Raw genomic sequence first — 18249 nt, 5'->3', positions numbered from 1 at the left:
TGCCAAAGGTGGGTTGGTTTAATTTGGCATTACAAAATTATGATAGTAAAAAAAAAAAAAAAAACAACAAAAATAAAGTAAATATATTACATATGTTGAATTATGTGTTCTTATAGAATTATGTATTCTTATAGAATTAAAAGTATTCAAACATTTTATATTTTCTGTTCAGCATCCGGTTCTTATTCCTATTAACTGCAGGGGCCGGAAATGATTCAATTTTAATTTTAAACATTTCAAAAATATCTGATTCATAATTACTGTATAGGTGCAACCAGAAAATACAAAATAATTGATTTTTAAACTCTGCCCGGAGAGATTAGGTGCCAATCGGAGTTTGTCATTTACCATGGCGAGTTATATATCATTTTATCTGCTCTTGATATTGATGTCTGGGTATGCATCGAGTGATGTTCAATTCAAATTCACAAAAATAGACACTCAAGTTCTGGAACGATCTATTGTCGATGATGCGGCCATACACATGTATCAAGAAAATAATCGAAGCTACTTCAATGCTTTTGTGAGATTTAAACTTGCTGTGAACAGCTTTGAAACAAAAGTATCCATGAAAATTAAAGGAATAAATAATAAGACCAAGCCAGTGTTCGGAGTCACATTGGATGGGTGTAAATATCTCAGAGGTGGATACAAGAGTAGTTTCCTAAACATATTCTTGATAATTCTGCAAAAGTATTCTTCTTCTAAATTATTATGTCCATTGAAAGCGGTAAGTTTTTCCCAAGCATGCATTTTATATAATATTCACATTTATTTGTATTCATTCAAGAACTGGAACTACACCTTTTCTAAATGGAACTTCGATGAAACCCTATTACCTGAATTTATACCCGTCTGTGAAGTTGCGTCTCATATTGATTTTTTTTCAAAAAAACAAAAAGTTGTTTCTCTCCTTTTCCTTGGGAAAATAACCCGTTCTTAGATAAAAAACAGTCACATACATGAATTATAAACCAATAAAATATTGAAACTGTTTAATATCTGATATTATTAATTGTGAGCAAAATTAGAACCAGTGGGGAAGAACTCTACGACTCTAAATCGCAAATATGAATTGTATTATATTGAATTTGTTAAACAAATAGTAAAAGAGAGTAAAAAAGTAACGGAGACTGATCGACTAGGAGATACACTGAGCCCTGCAAAGGGATGGCACTCCAATCATTCTACGATTATTTATTATACATGCTTACAAACATACGCACATCTACGCACTCTGCTAACTGCGCAGCTAGCAGCGAATAAATCTATCTTCATCAAACTTTCAGAACGTGATAATAACGCTTAAGGGTGTGTATTTGGTAAAGCACATGGCTGTAGCTTTTGACAGGGGCGTGGTATCCAAAGACAGGGACAGGGCTATAGTTTTCCTTTCTGATGGGCTTCAGGGTATACGGGGTATACGATAAACTTGTATTGCATACGGTATACACGAGTATGCATCCAAATTTTTAGTCTCTAGATCTAAACACACATTGCTCACACATTGGTGTTCATACGGACAGATTGATGGACATGGAATGATCAGCTCCGCTTGCCGCCCTGATCAAGAATATATATGGGGCCTGCCACGTCTCCTTCTGCATGTTATCCTTGTAATCAGTCTTTGGCGCACGAATACCCCTTTTTTATTGGTTCAGGGAATACAAAAAAATTGCTCTTCAACTCTATGGTCAGTATGGAAAGTACATACATGTTTACAAATTGAAAATCTAGACTAATTTTTAATGTTTTGCATCCGTTTCTTATTTACGATAAACGCAAGTATTACGAAATGTTCTACGATAATTATAAAACTTATTAAAAACATCTGATTCGAAATTGATGTTCTGTATATATAGAAAATGATTTGGCTTAACAGACTGTATCAGCACGTAGCGATGCCATTCGGAATAAAGCATTGACCATGGCTTGTTATAAATCGATCTGTCTGCTGTTGATCTTGACGTGTCAGAATACAAATGGTGCGACTCATTTGAAATTCACAAAAATTGACACTAAAATCGTGGCGCCAGATATAGTCAATCAAGCACATATCCGCATTTATGAACACAATAATCGAAGCTACTTGAACGCGTTCGGGAGTCTCAAACGTGTTATTCACAGTTTTGAAATAAAATCATCGGTGAACTTAAGAGGAAAAAACAATAGAACCATGCAACTAATAAAAGTCACATTGGATGGGTGTAAATTTTTAGGAGGAGGATACAAGAGTAAGGTCATTAGCTTATTTCAGAAAATTGGACAAAAGCATGCGGCCACCAAATTAATATGTCCATTGCAAGCTGTATGTGTTGCCCAAATATTCATATTTATATTGAAGTCATATTTATTTAAATGTATTTATTCATATTTATATTAAGAGCTTTAACTACACCTGGTCTGAATGGAATTTGGATGAAAACCTAATACCTGCTTTTATACCCGACTGTGACATTACAGCTCCTATTGAGGTCTTTATAAAACGCCGAAAATTTCTTTCTCTCCTCTTCCTTGCGAAAATATATCGTGCAGATTAAAGACCATCTCATAAATGAACTATAAACTAATAAAATTATTAGCAACTGATTCCTATGTGATATTATTAATTCTGAACTAGTGGACATATAAATTTTTCATTGATCTTTATAGAATTTTAGCGTTCTAGCTGTAAAACTGTAGAATATACAGTTGTAACCGATTTGCCAAGCCCCAATATCCGTCATACCTATTCGATCTTGAGTGGCCAACGGTAATCCACATTCCAAATTTCAGATTTCTAGGTCTTCAACTAATACGATTTCTGGCATATCGTGACCTGTATTTTCCAATTGGCCACGCCTCCAATAGGCCAATCGGGAACACTTTTTATATACGTTCTAAATTGCAAATTCTACGGCCAGAAGAACGGGTGGACAAATGGACGGACAGCAAGGCGGACAAAGTACAAAACCAATATGCTTATTTCACTTTCATTAATGAGTGTAAAGATTCTAACTTTATTCAAAGTCAGGTTCATATAGTTTTTTATATCGACACACAATTGATTTCATGCGGCTGCGATTGGTTTCGCTCAATTAAAAACTTTAAAGAGTTAAGTAATTTTGAGTTCCGCTTCTATTTCGCCAGTAATAGTCACATATTAAAACAAGTAAGACAGCCCTAGTCGGGACTGCCCGACTACAAGATCCCCTGAACCCTTCGAGCAACTGATATTTCAAAAAATATTCGCACATGCACACACACAGCCATACGCACGCACGCATAAACACGCATTGGCTGCAGTGTGGGCTTACTATGGAAATTTAATAGTTTAATAATCTTTCTTGTGGATGGACTATCTTCATGAAACTTTCCGATTATGATTATCTTATAATATATAAGATATGCATGTATTTGACAAAGCACAAGTCTCTAGTAATGAATGTGGATGAGGGGGTGAATGAGGGTTGGGGGTAATTTTTAGCTAAATCCAAAATTGTATAAAAGGTATATAAATATACATTAAAAATTTGGAGACTGTAGCTCCAAAGATGTAAGAGATATAAGTTTATAACTGATTTTCGAAAGGGTTTCTTATCGATAAAAAAAGAACGGGATGAGTTACAGATTTTTAGTGATAAGCTCCGCGTTGTAAATATGGACATTTAAAAAAAAGTTTGAAGTCTCCAGTTCTTATATCTTCTGAAAGCGACGCGTTAATACATACGGACAGACGGCCGGACGGACAGACGGACTAAGCTCGTCGCCTTGATCAAGAATATATAAACTTTGTGAGGTTTGCCACGCCTCCTTATGCCTGTTACATACATTTCAACAAAACCCTGATTTCCCATTGAAAATGGGTTCAGGGTAAACAATTAAATAAATAAATATATATAAATATATAGGGATATAAGATGATCACAGAGTTTAATACACATTATTTAATGCTTAAATAGCTTGCATTTAGCATAAACACTACAATGATAAGTATCACACCAATTAAATAATTTAAACTACTCAATACATTCGCTCTGGCCAAAATTCATTGGTAATTGAGCTGTGCTTCCGTCATGTTTGTTTATTTCTGCTTTTTCCTGCTGATTGGAGCTGTATCCACAGAGAAATGCAAGTTCCAAATCATATTCGACTCGGTTAGCTGCAAAAAGTATGCACCGGAGCTTGTTGAAGACATGAATTGTTGGAAGGTTCACCTGAATAATCGCAGTTCTCTCAGTGGAAATCTTATACTAAAAGTTAATACCAGCCAAATTTACGTAACGTCGAAAATGGACTTCTGGAAAACGGATAACACAAAGGTGCGCCTGTATAACTTGCGTGGGGACGCGTGCGCGTTTCTCTCGAACATACAGAAGAACCGGTTCGTGAACACACTAGTTAGGACCATTAAGGAATATTCGAATGGCATATTCAGATGTCCATTTAATGCGGTAAGTAAAGTCACATCCAAAAATATAACTGATTGAATATATAATTATATATTAATAATATTTTCAATGTTCGCCTTTAAGCTTATGCCTTGTTTTTCGGTATGGCATGCCTCTGACTTTACTCAAAAATTGAAAATTAAAATGCTGTTTTTTTTGTTATTTATATATAGGGCTTCAACTATACGCTCAATAGATGGTATATTAACGAAAAAGACTTGCCCAGTTACGTTCCTGAAGGCACTTTTCAAACCACCACTGAATATAAAATCGAAAAGAAAAAGGCATTTCGCATTTTGGTACGTGGCAGAGTTGAATATTAACAAATAACAATAAAGCTTTAGATAATATAAAAATTATTCGTTCAGAAACAAATTTTAATTCTTATTATACCAGCAAGTGTCCGATTAGGACATACCCTAAAATCTATGCACGGCTAACATTTCTATGCTGAGGAGACGTATTGAGTCTGGTTTTGATGCAAAGTTATTCACATAAAAAACAAATATAATTATAAATAATTAAAATTACAATACATTTAAATTTAAAAGCATAAATGGATCTCAAATGTAGTAATTTTAGAAATTTTAATGGGTCTGTAAAGCATGGCTACCCTGTTAATAAACCATTAACAATTTAACATTGCTATTACTAATGGCATATAACAATAACATTGATAAAAGGCAAACCTTATATAGCGTAAGATCGTCCTCGTAATCAACGTGAACCACGCCTCTTCACAATAACACCATCTTATTTTGTTATTAAATTATGCATATACATAAATTTCTTGCCATACAAATTATTAAATCTTAATCGAAAAATTGATGATTATTTAAATACATATAATTAATCTGCGGACTCAATCATGGACACATACAGATAGAAGAATAATGCATCTGAAAAGCGGCCGATTGATAAGCCTTGATGATGCTTAGCTTTGCACCAAAAATTGACCTTGGGACGGATAGACCTGGGAGTAATACAGACAATATTACTAAAGTAACCTACAATATTTAAACTGCGGACTCAATTATGAAGACATACAGATAGATAATCCAATCACGGCGAAGCGTGACTAGATTTCGATTTAACACGTACAAGTGGTGCATAACGTTTAAATTTATAGTATATATGCAACATGATTTTCTTTTACCTGCAACCATGAATATCTCTATTCTAAAGACCTTCTATTCTTTGTCGTGTGATTTATGTTATTATCGCGTGTCTCTCCCATTGTCCCCATTCGATGTTGACATTTGGCGAATAGTTTACTTCAGGATTCTTTCAGGGCAGGGCAGGCGAGCATCTTGGTTAACACATACTAAGCTTAATACAGTCAAATGGGTAAAATGGGTAATATGGGTATCTTGGTTTTACTATAATTCTGAAAACTTATTAATTTACATAAAGTATTTATATTATATTGTTATTATCTTAATCAATAATATAGTAGATTTTGCATTCTCAAATTACTATTTGCTGACCCCTTGACATTCTGAATATATATGATAGATTTTTTTCAATTTTATTGAAAATCGATCTATACAGTTACACAAACACATGCATACAAATGAGAAAACTTTTACGTATTCCATAAATATAATATATTTAAATACAATTAGGATTGATTTGATTTACAATTTGTTAGGTTATCATTTAATGACTGATATATTGTAGTAATTTGAAGAGACTTTATGACTTTATGCTAGCGAAAGCTCAATACGAGTCGTATCGAAAGTGAATATCATATATTTTTTTGGATGAAATATTTAGATCTTATGTATTTAGGTATATAAGCAAATCTGTATATAAGTGCGTAGATTCAAGCCATATAACATGTTTGAAAATACATATAGACCTGGAATATACCATTCTTTCACGTTTCTTAAAGCATCGTTAACACTAAATGCTATATTTAAGATGTTAATCAATAATATATTTCGATATACTCCATCCCAGAAATGCAAGAAATCGCCCTATTCATCCTTAAAAGTCGTTCTCATTGCACCTCATATTATCAGAGTATCTGCTAGTCGAGCACCCCCGCCTCTTGTTTGTTTCCTTCATTTTTTCTGTAACGCTATTATGGAAAGCTGAAAAACTTGATTACCCGTGCGCTAATTTAGTTGCACGCGAAAAACACGCGTAATCAAAAACGGTTTGCTGAAGTACCAAACGACCCACACTGCTTTTCCCACTTTCCACTTTCCACACGGCACACTCCACACTCTACACTCCGAGTGCTGTGCTTCGCCCCTTGCACCTCGGCCCCAGGAGCTGCGAGACTGCGAGTCCTTAACCCATACGTTCAGGTTTTCAAATTGGAGTTCATAGCATGCCATGTTTGTGCCCACCTGCCTGGCTGACTGCCTGCTTGCCGTCGGGGCGCACAACAATTTAATTTATATATGGAAAGGGTGCAGGTGTGGGTGCGTGTGTGTGTTTGTATTTATTTTGTAGCCAATGGCTGCGCACAAAAAAGTATGCAATATATTTTTAATTTAAATCAAGCCAACGCCCTCCTCTCATGCAAAGCGCGTCAATTTATTAACATATGAGTGCAACACTCACCTCTGTTTCAACTGCGTCACTCCGCTCCACTTTCCGCAGTCTTGGTGCAGGCTCTATTCTAGCTGATTGGCTTTAAGCATGGCGCCGTCTTCCCCGGAGTCTCTAAATTCGATTTTTATCAACTGCAAGGAACGAAACAAAAACTATTTTGAAATAAAATTCAATAACAAAGTGAAGGTTGATAGCAAGTCAATACACAAAAAAAAAGAATTATTAAATAATTTTAGCTGGAATTTAAAGCACGAAAGCTTATATAAAATACCTGTAAACGATTCCACCTATTATATTTAATTGAAATTGTATAATATATAAATAACATCAATAAACAGGGTTTACTCAGAAATATCTATGCGCAGTTTATGCCATCGATGTATGAAAGAAGTATAAAACGGAAGCGAATGGAATAGAATGGAATATCATTTCTTTGCACGGCTCAGAGTATTTTCCAGACGAGCAACACTCTGACTGGTGCGCAGTTAATTCCATACGTCCGCCATCAAACAGCTAATCATTGTAAACCGATTATTTATTTTATTTACGACTGAAAGCTATCAAATTAATCAAACATATTTCGCGTATCTTGTTTACTCAACTTGTATTTATAATTTCATCGTATAAATAATTTGGGAATCTTTCTACATTTCAACATTTACTGAAGCAGGACCTCGTCCAGGTTCTTATCCATTTTCACATCTTTGCAGAGCGCAGCGATTTGTTTGCTGGATTGCTCCATTTCATGCTGCAGTTTGGAGAGGCTGATCTGTATGCGTGCCAGGCGTAGATCGCCAGCTCGCAGCCTCAGATGCTGCTTGGTCGTAAAGTCCGTCGCCTGCGGTCGATTGAAGTGATCGCTGTTGGGATTTGAGCTGAAGTCTGAATTCGAATTTGAATTGGTCCTGGAGCTCGACTTTCTGTTGTGCGGCTTCCTCACATCGGACATTGTAAAGCTAATAAAGTGACTAATTTAGTTAGAGCGAGCAATAGAAGGCGAGAGAGTAAGAGAGATGGAGAGAATTTTTAATTGAAGACACAAAGTGTATTGAATTGTTTGCTCAACACGTGACGCATTCCACAACGACTGCTGCGAAGCATATAATGAATGAAAGGGCGCTGTGGCTGTAGCTTGTAGGTGGGAATGAATGCATATGCATGTGCACACCAAAGCAACCCACTGAGCTTTAATTACAATTAACCGCAAATGATGTTGCGACTGCGGTTTTGGCCTTGCGGTCAAAGCACAACATGAATATATTATTAGTGTGAAGCAAGCAATATTATAAACTGTAAAAAAATATACGAGAATATGGGAGAAAAGCTGTACACCAAATTTCTATATCTCTCTAGATTTGTTATTAATTATAAAAATTTTATGGCATCACTATGAGTGGAACAGGAATAAAAGCAAGTCAGTGCAATCGAAGTTTATATATTATTTTAGTATATTTAGTAGACAAATGCCGAATAATAATATATTTAGTATATGCACACATTCTTTAAAATAATTTTAAAGATATATGGAATATCCAAAAAGCATTACAAAATGCCTAAAATGAATAATTCGTAAAGTAACAATTTATTTAATGTCCTTCGATATACGAAAAAAAAAAAACACATACACACACAATATACTCATTTCAATTTCGTGAATGAGTATAAAAAGCAAAATTTTAATAAATACAGTTCATTATTTATCTTCCCCTCTCACTTTCTCATTCTCATTTTGTCTCCCTTTCTCTTGAATCCGCCATTTAAAATTGTTGAACCATACGCAATTTGAAATATTTTTCGCAAATTCTTCGATCGAAATTCTTTTTCAATTAAATAACAAACATGATTCAAGGCGAATTAACTTAATTAGAGTGCGCGCGCAAATGGGAAAATATAACTCATGGCACTTATATATAGGGTATACTGCACACAAGCACACAGACTCACCGACTCATATACTTGTTTATATGATGTATGAAGTAATCCTGACCCCGTCCTCCTGCGGCTCCTGGCGAATACGAAGCGCGTCGACTTGACTCGAGCATGCAATTAATTAAAAATACATGCAGACATTTCAGACCCCTTCGCCGTTCGCCGTTCGCCCTTCGGCCTGACTGGGCAAAAATATACGAATATGTGGCTTTAATTTGACCGCAGAAAGGACTCGGCCAGCACATATGTATGCGCACATACCTATATATACAATATATCCATATGTACATGTATATATATGGATATAGATATAAGCATATAAAAGGAGCACTCTGAAGCAACGCTAAATGCATTAAGACACCTTTTTCCCGCTCCCCCTTTGGCTATACTTCCCCTCTTCAGCTGCTCTGTGCGTGCTGCACGGTCAACATGTGCGGCTCCTGGCGGATAGCTGCTCGTAAACACCAACATCCCCGCAAGGACACCAAATAAAGTTAAGCAAACACAGGCATTATGTGCAAGAGTGTTGCTCTTTCTACTACTCTCTACTACTTTCCTTTTTTCCTGCTTTCTTAGACCTTTCCCAAGGATGTACAAGCAGATTACTGCCCCCGGCTATAACTTTATTAATCAAGTACTACGGCACTCATATTGATTTTCTTCCATTCTAGATATATTTCTATTATGCCTTGACTGCGTTCTTCTCTAAAATACCCTGTAAAAAAATATGAAAAGAAAATCTGCTAATTTATCTGAGGATTTTTTTAATGGTTTAAAAGAGATTCCGAATCTGTTTATAAAAGTTAATAATAATTTGTTTGAAGAGAGAGGAAGGAATAAAATAATCTAAGGTACTGCATCATATAATTTGCAAAAACTTTAACATAATTGCTTAAGTTGGTCATGAAATGCCAGAAATGATTCAACAGTTTATTGCGGTATTAGAGCATTTAGCTGACTAAGCTATTTCAGAATTAAGAATTGACCACAATCATTAAATTGAACAGGAATTCAAATTGAAGCTTGTTTCCTTGTCTTTCCTTGCCTTTCCAAGGAACTCTTTCAGGAAATTCTTCCAACACCAAAGAGATATTTGTCTCTCTCGCTTTACTGTATAACAGAACACAGGATATCTGCTAGTCGGACTTTACTGACAATTTTCCTATTTTTTCGTCCTTTCAATATTTGCACCTGATGTTTTTGCCTTGTCTTGCGGACATGCCGCACAGAGTGTCAAATGCCATTAAATGTCAACTAACAGCAGAGCAGAGGAGCTAGTGGTCCGGTTAGATGGTTGCGGAGTGGAAGAGGGAGCAGGACTGGCACCAGCTACTGATTGCCAGTAGCAATTCCAGAGGCGGGAAGGAAAGGAAGGAGTCAAGTGGGCATAGAGGAGGCTAGCGGATATTTCACTTACCTTTTACCATTGTCTATAGACAAGTGGCAAACGCTCTGAAAATGTTTTGACGACTCTGGCAGGTGTAAGCGATTGTGACATACACACACCCACACACAGATATAATGGAATATATACACTACATATTTACTACAGACTAATGTCTATATGTATGCGTGTATAGTGTGGTTGGTACATAGGAGAATGAGGAATAAGCCGGCATGTGTCATGGGTGTGGCAAAATCAACACCAGAAAACTTATCTAAATAGACGAATAGTGGCTGTTCAAATATTATCGAGCTGATGATGCCTCAAAAAAGGAAATAGAAAACAAAAATAAGAAAATATGAGTAGAAGAGCTCAAGGCTTATATCAATATATAGAATCAGGTGTTAAAGTCTTGGCTGTTCTCAAAGTCCTAGAATCAGGTATGTGTAGTATATGTAGTTTACAATATTTTTAGGCTAACTTTACGAAAAGAAACCAACGAGGGAAATTTTAATCTCAGCCAAGTGCTTATCTAATACATATACAAATATACAAAAAATATTATTCATTTCATTCAAGCATTTTACTTTTCTGACTTTTCACAGAAATACAGGCTTAAGTTTTACAAAAAATAAAACTTTTAAACTATTATTTATCTTTTTTTTTTCAATACTGTTCCATTATATATATCGGTTACTAAAAAATAAAGGATAGTGAGAGCTATAAATAAATTCAAGACTTGACAAGAGTGCATACATTTGGGTATTGCTCAATTTAGGCATATTTGAAATTAACATGAATTATTATTACTTATATGATTTTCCGAATAGCAACACTAATGACTCCATCCCTAATCTTGGGCTGATGAGGCAGCGCGCTTGCCAAAAAATCTTGTGGCAATAATCATGATGATAGCGCGGGATTGAAATCGGCACCAAATCTTGTGGCAGGACTTAATTGAATGCATGCTGAGCGAGTTGCTAAACTTAGATGGCATGCCGCAGGGGCAGTCGCCGAGTTGCACCACGCGATGATAAACGAGCGGGTCGAGTCGAGGCGAGCAGTGGAAAACAAGCCAGCATTAAGCCAAAAATAATATATATTATGTATACATATATGTATAAAGTCTAGCACAGCATAAGCAAACAATATTTATGGCCTGCTGTGTGGGAGTGGGAGTAGAAGTAGCACAGCAGATAGAGCTGATTTAGAGTCTACTGGGGCAGCAGCTCGAAATGTTTTGGCAACGAAGCGCTGGCTTTAAGACATATACATATACCTATACATATTTATGTAGCCAGTCGAGAGAATAATCAGGCAACACCTCATAAATTAACGAGCCAAATGCGGCTTAAATATATTTTTAACAGTGTTTAGGCAACAAGCATTTTGGCTGACAGGACAACAGTTTCTCCTCTTGCTCAATTCAGTTTGATATAAAGAGACTTCATATATAATGTTTATTTTTTGTATACATGCATATATAATATATTTTACATATATCTGACACTATTAATTAATATTAATAGTATGTATAATTAAATTAATTATAGTCCATTTCACTCATAAGAAGTTAAAGCATTGACAGCTATCATTCTGTCTCATATGACCGTGTCCCCATTATTTAATTGTCGTTTATTCGTTAACTTGAAAACTAAAGCATTATAATCATAAAAACTCTGATACATTCTGCTTAAATTCCATCATAATATATCCCAAATAATTGAAGTAATTAAAGGAATATTATAAAACAAGTAAAAAAGCTCTAGTCGAGACTGCTCGACTACGAGATCCCCTGAACCCTTGGAGTAATAGCTATTTCAATAATTTTTTGCGTCTTTCAGCTTACACAAGAAACACGCACACACACACACACACACACACGCACGCACGCACACACAGGCATACATACACACACATACATACACACACATACACACACACACACACATACACAAACAATTACATACATATACACACACAAGCATAAACACGCATGGGCGGCAGTGAGCGCTTACTATGAGAACTCAATTGTTTAATAACTTTTTTTGTGGACGTACGATCTTCATGAAACATTCAGATTATGATTATAACATGGATATGCATGTAATTGCCAAAGCACAAGATCCTAGTATTTGAAATACGCTTTTTACAAAAGTGATGGTAAGGGGGTGAATTTAGAGGTGGGGGGTAAATTTTAACAAAAATCGAAATTGTATAAATTGCATATAAGTATACATTAAAAATTTGGACACTCTAGCAATAAAGGTGTATAAGATATAATTTTATAACTAGTTTTCGATAAGGTTTTTTATCGATAAAAAAAGATCGGGATGAGTTATCGATTTTTAATGATAAACTTGATATGCGCGCTGTAATTACGGAAATTTAAAAAAAAATTTGAAGTCTCTAGCTCTTATATCTTCTGAAATCGACGCGTTCATACATACGGACAGACGGACAGACGGACAGACGGACGGACGGACAGACGGACAGACGGACAGACGGACAGACGGACAGACAGACGGACAGGGCCAAATCAACTCAGCTCATCGCCCTGATCAAGAATATATATACTTTGTGGGGTCTGCCACGCCTCCTTCTGCCTGTTACATACATTTCAACAAAACCATTATACCCTGATTTCCCATTGAAAATGGGTTCAGGGTATAAAAAAAAAGAAAAGAATTCGTCGGATTTTTTTTGTTGAGAATTCTCCTTATATATTCAATCAAAATCCATAATATTTTTTTATACCCTGAACCCATTGAAAATGGGAAATCAGGGTATAATGGTTTTGTTGAAATGTATGTAACAGGCAGAAGGAGGCGTGGCAGACCCCACAAAGTATATATATTCTTGATCAGGGCGACGAGCTGAGTCGATTTAGCCCTGTCCGTCTGTCTGTCTGTCCGTCTGTCCGTCTGTCCGTCTGTCCGTCCGTCCGTCTGTCCGTCTGTCCGTCTGTCCGTATGTTTGAACGCGTCGATTTCCGAAGATATAAGAGCTAGAGACTTGAATTTTTTTTTAAAATGACCGTATATACAGCGCGGACGTCGAGTTTGCTTTTAAAATTCGATAAATCATCCCGTTATGTTTTTATCGAGTAAAAACATTCAAGTTCAAATCAGGTGCCTCTATAGCTAATTGTGAATGATTTTTCTTTTTTCAAATTTCTCAAATATTCAATATAATATGTAGATCATATGCTGAAAGTTTCATTAAATTCCGTTCAGTCAAAAATTAATAAAAAATAATCAAATATTTGGCCAATTAACAAACGCACGTGCAGCAGCTACAACAAAAACATCACATCAGCTGTTAGTTTCGTTTAGTTTTGGTAGATGGCGCAGCAGCAGTGAATCTATTTGAGTTTTGCCAGCGCCACCAGCAGGAGTGGGGTGGCCTAGTGTGTTAGGTGCATGACGCTCGATCAAGAAGTCGCGGTTCGAATCCCGATCGGTGCAACACTGATGTTTTTTTTTTTTTAATTGTTTCAAAATATTTTTATATTTTCATAAATACGTTTTCTATTTAATTTATATTTTTAAATACACCGAAATTGAAATTTTAACTATACTTTATGTGCGTTTTTAATAGTTTGGTTATTCTAGCAGATTCTTAGAATCACATCAGCAGTTAGTTTCATTTAATTTTGGTAGATGGCGCTGCAGCAGTGAATCTATTTGAGTTTTGCCAGCGCCACTAGCAGGAGTGAGGTGGCCTAGTGTGTTAGCAGCATGACGCTCGATCGAGGAGTCGCGGTTCGAATCCCGATCGATGCAACTGATGTTAATTTTTTTTTAATTATTTCAGAATATTTTTATATTTTATTAAATGAGTTTGGTATTTTATTTATATTTTTAAATACATCGAAATTGAAATTTCAGCCATACTAAATGAGCATTTTTATTTGTTGGGTTCAGGGTAGTATCTAGTCGAGCACTCTCGACTAGAGTTTTCTTACTTGTTTTCATTTGAAAACGGGAAACGTGAAATATAAAACTTCAATTGATCAGCAAGGGACATGCCTCAGGCTTGTTGAGTTGTTTTGCTTCAACACTTCTCGGACAAACACACACAAAGAGGCAGATGAAACGGGTGCAGGCGTTGCTCCAACATCGATGAGCACACTACACACTGAGCACACAAGCTCACACTCACATACACCTTTAGCTCCCACACAGCACACTGAGCACACACAATCACCAACACCTTTACCTTACCAAACACAGCACACACACACACACCCACACACGTAATGTACTATGTGCGAAAAAATCAATAAATTGTATTTTCTTTTATTTTTGTTGTTGTTTCTGCTGCTGTTGCTGCCTCTGCACCGAAACGTAGATTTTTGCCAATATAAATCTTCGGCGCGCTTAAGCCCTTTAAGCATTATCAATGCCAAAAGGCTGCGGAGCACAGACTTGCCACAGTGACTGCCGCCTGTAGTGGCAGGTGCAGCCAAGCAAGTGGACAAAGCTTTGAGGCATAAAACGAATATCAAATGCTTTCCTGTTGAGCCCTCCCAGTGGAGGCATTCAATGAATAAGTTAGAGTTCTATGACTTCTCTGAAACTTAAATCAACTGCCGCAAATATTTCACAATGAAAATCGTAAAAGATTAATCAAAAACTAAAAATATTACGAAATTAAAATTTAAGTAAATATTCATGATGCTATATAAACTATAAATTAGAGGCAGTAACAACTCATTAGTAAATATACTTTAATGTCTAAAACATATTTGAAAACGGGTGAGGCTCATCTCATGAATAAAGTTGGGAATTCGACAAACCCCGAACAAGGCTCAGCCTGACAAGAGAACTGAAGCAAAATGCATTTATGCAAAATAATGCAATATACGTGCAGCAGACCGTTATAATTGTCATATGATGGTGAGGAAGGGGCTAGCCTGGACAATGGTCAGACCGACTATGCAGGCAGGACTGGGGTGTTGGCTGCAGTAGAGTTCAGCAGACGCTGTCACAAAATTGCTTAATTTAGTGCACAGAGAATTATCCAGTAGACGAAACCGAAGCTGAACTTGGGGTTGACAATTTGACACCGACTCTGGGTAAATATTCGAAATGACAGACAAAATACGAGATATACAACACATATGTATAAGTACACTTAAAAATTCCAATCGAAATTAACCCCAATACACACACACTTACACCACACAACAAGAATAACAGCAACAGGAATAGCAACCAACAGAGGAACCCCCAAGTGGAGCAGATCCTCACAAAACCAGACAAAATGCCCACCCAGGCGGACGAGAATCCCGACAATGGGACGGCAGTGCCGCTCGATCTGGGGGTCAATGAGTGTGGCCCAGACCTCAGTGCCAATCCAAAGAACATTGGCTGGAACATAAAAGAAAGCAGCACAGACCCACAATCCCCAGCACCCACTGTGCAGCCCCCTCCTTCCGCTGAAGCGACACAAGCGGCATCCACTTATCTGACCGAGGTGCAAGTGAGCCACAAGCAGATTACGGATCGGTTTGTCGAGCTGCTTAATCTCTTCGAGGACTACTCGAAGATCATGAAGGAGAGCGAGCAGGCAACGCAGCCGAAGCTGAAGCGCACGCAGTCCGAGCAGTTCACAACGACACATTTCCAGCCGGCGAACAGTAAGTGCGGGAAACCGGGGAAGTATCGGGCAAGTTCAAGCTCAATTTCAGTTAGATAGGTTGAATAAATCGATAAATATCGATAGTGATTAACTATATAGCATTCATCTAATTCGATAAATGATTTATAGATAAGCCATCAAAAGACGCATATCAAAAATATCTATTATTATTTTAGATGTTCCTCTGAGATTCAGTTAAATTATATATTGGAATTTTTACAATTATGAATTATGCATAACTGTTTAAGGGATATCTCTCTTTCAGGTGATTGCAGTGACCAGGTGAAGACAAGCGTCAGTCTGAACCGCATGCAGTTGTCGGAGTCCACGCTGCGCTGCTCACGGCCCAAGTTCTTCTGTGAGATGGCTAGCCAGACCCCTTGGACGGATCCCATCGAGCAGAAGAAGCTGCTCAAGCCGGAAAAGTTAGAGAAGCTCAAGAAAAAGGAGCCGCAGCAGCCGCCTGAGCAACAGCTGCTGCAAACTCAGTCGCATACCCTGCACATTGAAGTAGAGTCGATAAGCTCAACGACCGCCCTGCAGCGCGCTCCACTGCGTCAACGTCTGTTGCAAGTGTTGCACGAAGCGGGTCAAACGGTGATTGCCTGCTTGGCCATGATGGGCGAGAACTTCACCTATGTGCTCTTCGTCCTGCTCTGCCTCTGGTGTCTGTATCTGATCATCGCGCACTACTACAGCTTCATCGAGGGCAACATGGGCCAGCAGATGAGTGTGAAGCACCCGCTCACTCGCATCCACTCGTAGCCGCTTGGCTCTGCCCCCACTTTACTGATGAGTCGTCCCTTCAATTATTTATCCATAGTTAAAATGCAATTGAAACGAAAGATCGATGATGTAAGGAGTGAGAAACCTTCTTTATGTCATCGGTCTTTCGAAAGTCGAATTAATGGATTTGTAAGAATGCCGCCAAGAAGATCTGGTAATTCCCGTAGATGAAAGATTGTTTACTACATTTTTGTCTTGATAAGGATGTTTTCAAAATAAAGATTTCTTTTCAACTTACTGTTACAGATCAAATTAATTTCGGCAGATGCAAGATCTGTACCTATTATTCAGGAAAAGAAGAAGAGCCTTTTCATAGGCTCACTCGTGTCTGTTCCTGGAACTGTTGCTCGATAGCTCAAATGAAATTGAAATGAAAAATGAAACACTCGTTAAACACCACCCATATTTATCGAAACATACTGGGGGTACAACAACACATGATGGCAAGACTACAGTAGAGGGCCGATGCGAAATCGGTCAACATATAGCAGAACCGGTCGGCCAGGGGCGGGCGGGTCTGCATGCTGGGTGTAGGCGTGGACATCGTATCAATGTATATTGTCTGGCGACTCATTTCACAAGGTGCTGCTGGGACGCCACGCACTTGTCGAGCCTTGAACGTTTCTATCGGCACCTGATTACGCTTCCGGATACGCGGCTGTTCCGTTTGACAGGCGATATGCGTAGACTCCTTGATTGACTTTTGTTGCTTGCGATAAATTTCCAACTCATCTTCAGAGCAATCTGCGGAAAATAGTGGATAATCAAAGCAGTTGGCGGTACGAACTAAATTATGACTGAGATGTTCGATCTAGGATCTCAATAGTTCCTAGTTCTTGGTCTTTGTTTATGGGAGAGCTTCTCATTATCTGTGCTGATTCAAAAAGAAAACATGTTTACGCTAAGATAGATATATGTTGATCGCCTATGCTCTACTCGTTGAGAAGTATTAATATAAACTGATGGATTCAGCTCAACAATTCAGTTTAGTGTTAACGGATGAGGAACAAGGCTAAAGGTCTAGGACTATTTGCTTAAGCGCCTAGGACATCACTTGTGCCATCAGTAACTAGCGGGTTGAAGTCTTTTGATTACCTGCAGCCAGAGCCTGTTCTAGCCAAGTGTGCCATTTCTGATTTGGTTGGTTGGCCGGGTAGCCGGTTGAGGGATCCGCGGGAGCTGTAGCGTCTATGCCCTCGTGTGCCATCTTGCTCTCCAGGTGAGCAGCTTGTATCCTGACGTTGTCATCGGCGCCCTGTCGGTCGCATTGTGTGATGCCCAAAACCTCAAAAAGCTTTTCGCATGGCCCTATTTGAATATGATTTGAATCCTTCGTCAATAAACGCCGATCGCTAATAACCTCCTGAACTAACTCAGCTATCAGGCTGTCTATGACGATGGCACTATTTGTCGCTCTAAAGGCCATGAAGCAATAAAATTTCGAATTTTTTACAAAAACTTTTAAATCAAAACTAACATATTAAAAAATATATAAATAAATGAAGCATC

At 37.5% G+C, this 18249-nt stretch overlaps 5 protein-coding genes across 21 annotated transcripts in view; 2 read left to right on the top strand and 3 right to left on the bottom strand.

Moving 5' to 3' along the window:
• B4 (imaginal disc development protein B4) overlaps window positions 1–18249 on the bottom strand; it is a 55317-nt gene that overhangs the window by 26839 nt on the left and 10229 nt on the right. For all 17 annotated transcript variants that reach the window (XM_089466042.1, XM_089466035.1, XM_089466043.1 and 14 more), the window contains one exon: window positions 7005–7126. The gene's annotated coding sequence lies outside the window, so the exon portion shown is untranslated. The remainder of the gene's footprint in view (window positions 1–7004; window positions 7127–18249) is intronic.
• On the top strand, window positions 1822–2580 carry LOC149270024 (uncharacterized). Its single transcript, XM_089466075.1, has 2 exons — window positions 1822–2308; window positions 2385–2580. The coding sequence occupies exons 1-2, from the start codon at window positions 1928–1930 to the stop codon at window positions 2538–2540; spliced, it is 537 nt and encodes a 178-aa protein (XP_089322201.1). The 5' UTR covers window positions 1822–1927; the 3' UTR covers window positions 2541–2580.
• On the bottom strand, window positions 7581–8099 carry LOC108610225 (uncharacterized). Its single transcript, XM_018002181.2, has one exon. It carries the CDS (start codon window positions 7942–7944, stop codon window positions 7654–7656), a length of 291 nt encoding a protein of 96 aa, XP_017857670.1. The 5' UTR covers window positions 7945–8099; the 3' UTR covers window positions 7581–7653.
• Window positions 14908–16977, top strand: LOC108610214 (uncharacterized). Its single transcript, XM_018002170.2, has 2 exons — window positions 14908–15952; window positions 16220–16977. Exons 1-2 carry the CDS (start codon window positions 15577–15579, stop codon window positions 16717–16719), a joined length of 876 nt encoding a protein of 291 aa, XP_017857659.1. The 5' UTR covers window positions 14908–15576; the 3' UTR covers window positions 16720–16977.
• LOC108610218 (uncharacterized) lies at window positions 17129–18166 on the bottom strand. The gene is made up of 2 exons (XM_018002174.2): window positions 17836–18166; window positions 17129–17484 (listed from the first exon to the last, which is right to left on the bottom strand). The coding sequence occupies exons 1-2, from the start codon at window positions 18164–18166 to the stop codon at window positions 17147–17149; spliced, it is 669 nt and encodes a 222-aa protein (XP_017857663.1). The 3' UTR covers window positions 17129–17146.

The sequence above is a fragment of the Drosophila arizonae genome, chromosome 3 (assembly GCF_054131065.1).
Source record: "Drosophila arizonae isolate 15081-1271.41 chromosome 3, UAZ_ARI_1.0, whole genome shotgun sequence".
NCBI lineage: Eukaryota > Metazoa > Arthropoda > Insecta > Diptera > Drosophilidae > Drosophila > Drosophila arizonae.
The sequence above is the reverse complement of the archived record's forward strand: the minus strand, read 5'-3'. Positions and strand labels throughout refer to the sequence as shown.

Coding starts and splice junctions, on each gene's coding strand:
- LOC149270024 (XM_089466075.1), top strand. CDS start 1,928: ATGGCTTGTTATAAATCGATCTGTCTGCTGTTGATCTTGACGTGTCAG. Junction 2,309..2,384: donor TAATATGTCCATTGCAAGCT/GTATGTGTTGCC, acceptor ATTTATATTAAG/AGCTTTAACTACACCTGGTC.
- LOC108610225 (XM_018002181.2), bottom strand. CDS start 7,944: ATGTCCGATGTGAGGAAGCCGCACAACAGAAAGTCGAGCTCCAGGACC.
- LOC108610214 (XM_018002170.2), top strand. CDS start 15,577: ATGCCCACCCAGGCGGACGAGAATCCCGACAATGGGACGGCAGTGCCG. Junction 15,953..16,219: donor ACATTTCCAGCCGGCGAACA/GTAAGTGCGGGA, acceptor TCTCTCTTTCAG/GTGATTGCAGTGACCAGGTG.
- LOC108610218 (XM_018002174.2), bottom strand. CDS start 18,166: ATGGCCTTTAGAGCGACAAATAGTGCCATCGTCATAGACAGCCTGATA. Junction 17,485..17,835: donor AGAACAGGCTCTGGCTGCAG/GTAATCAAAAGA, acceptor TATTTTCCGCAG/ATTGCTCTGAAGATGAGTTG.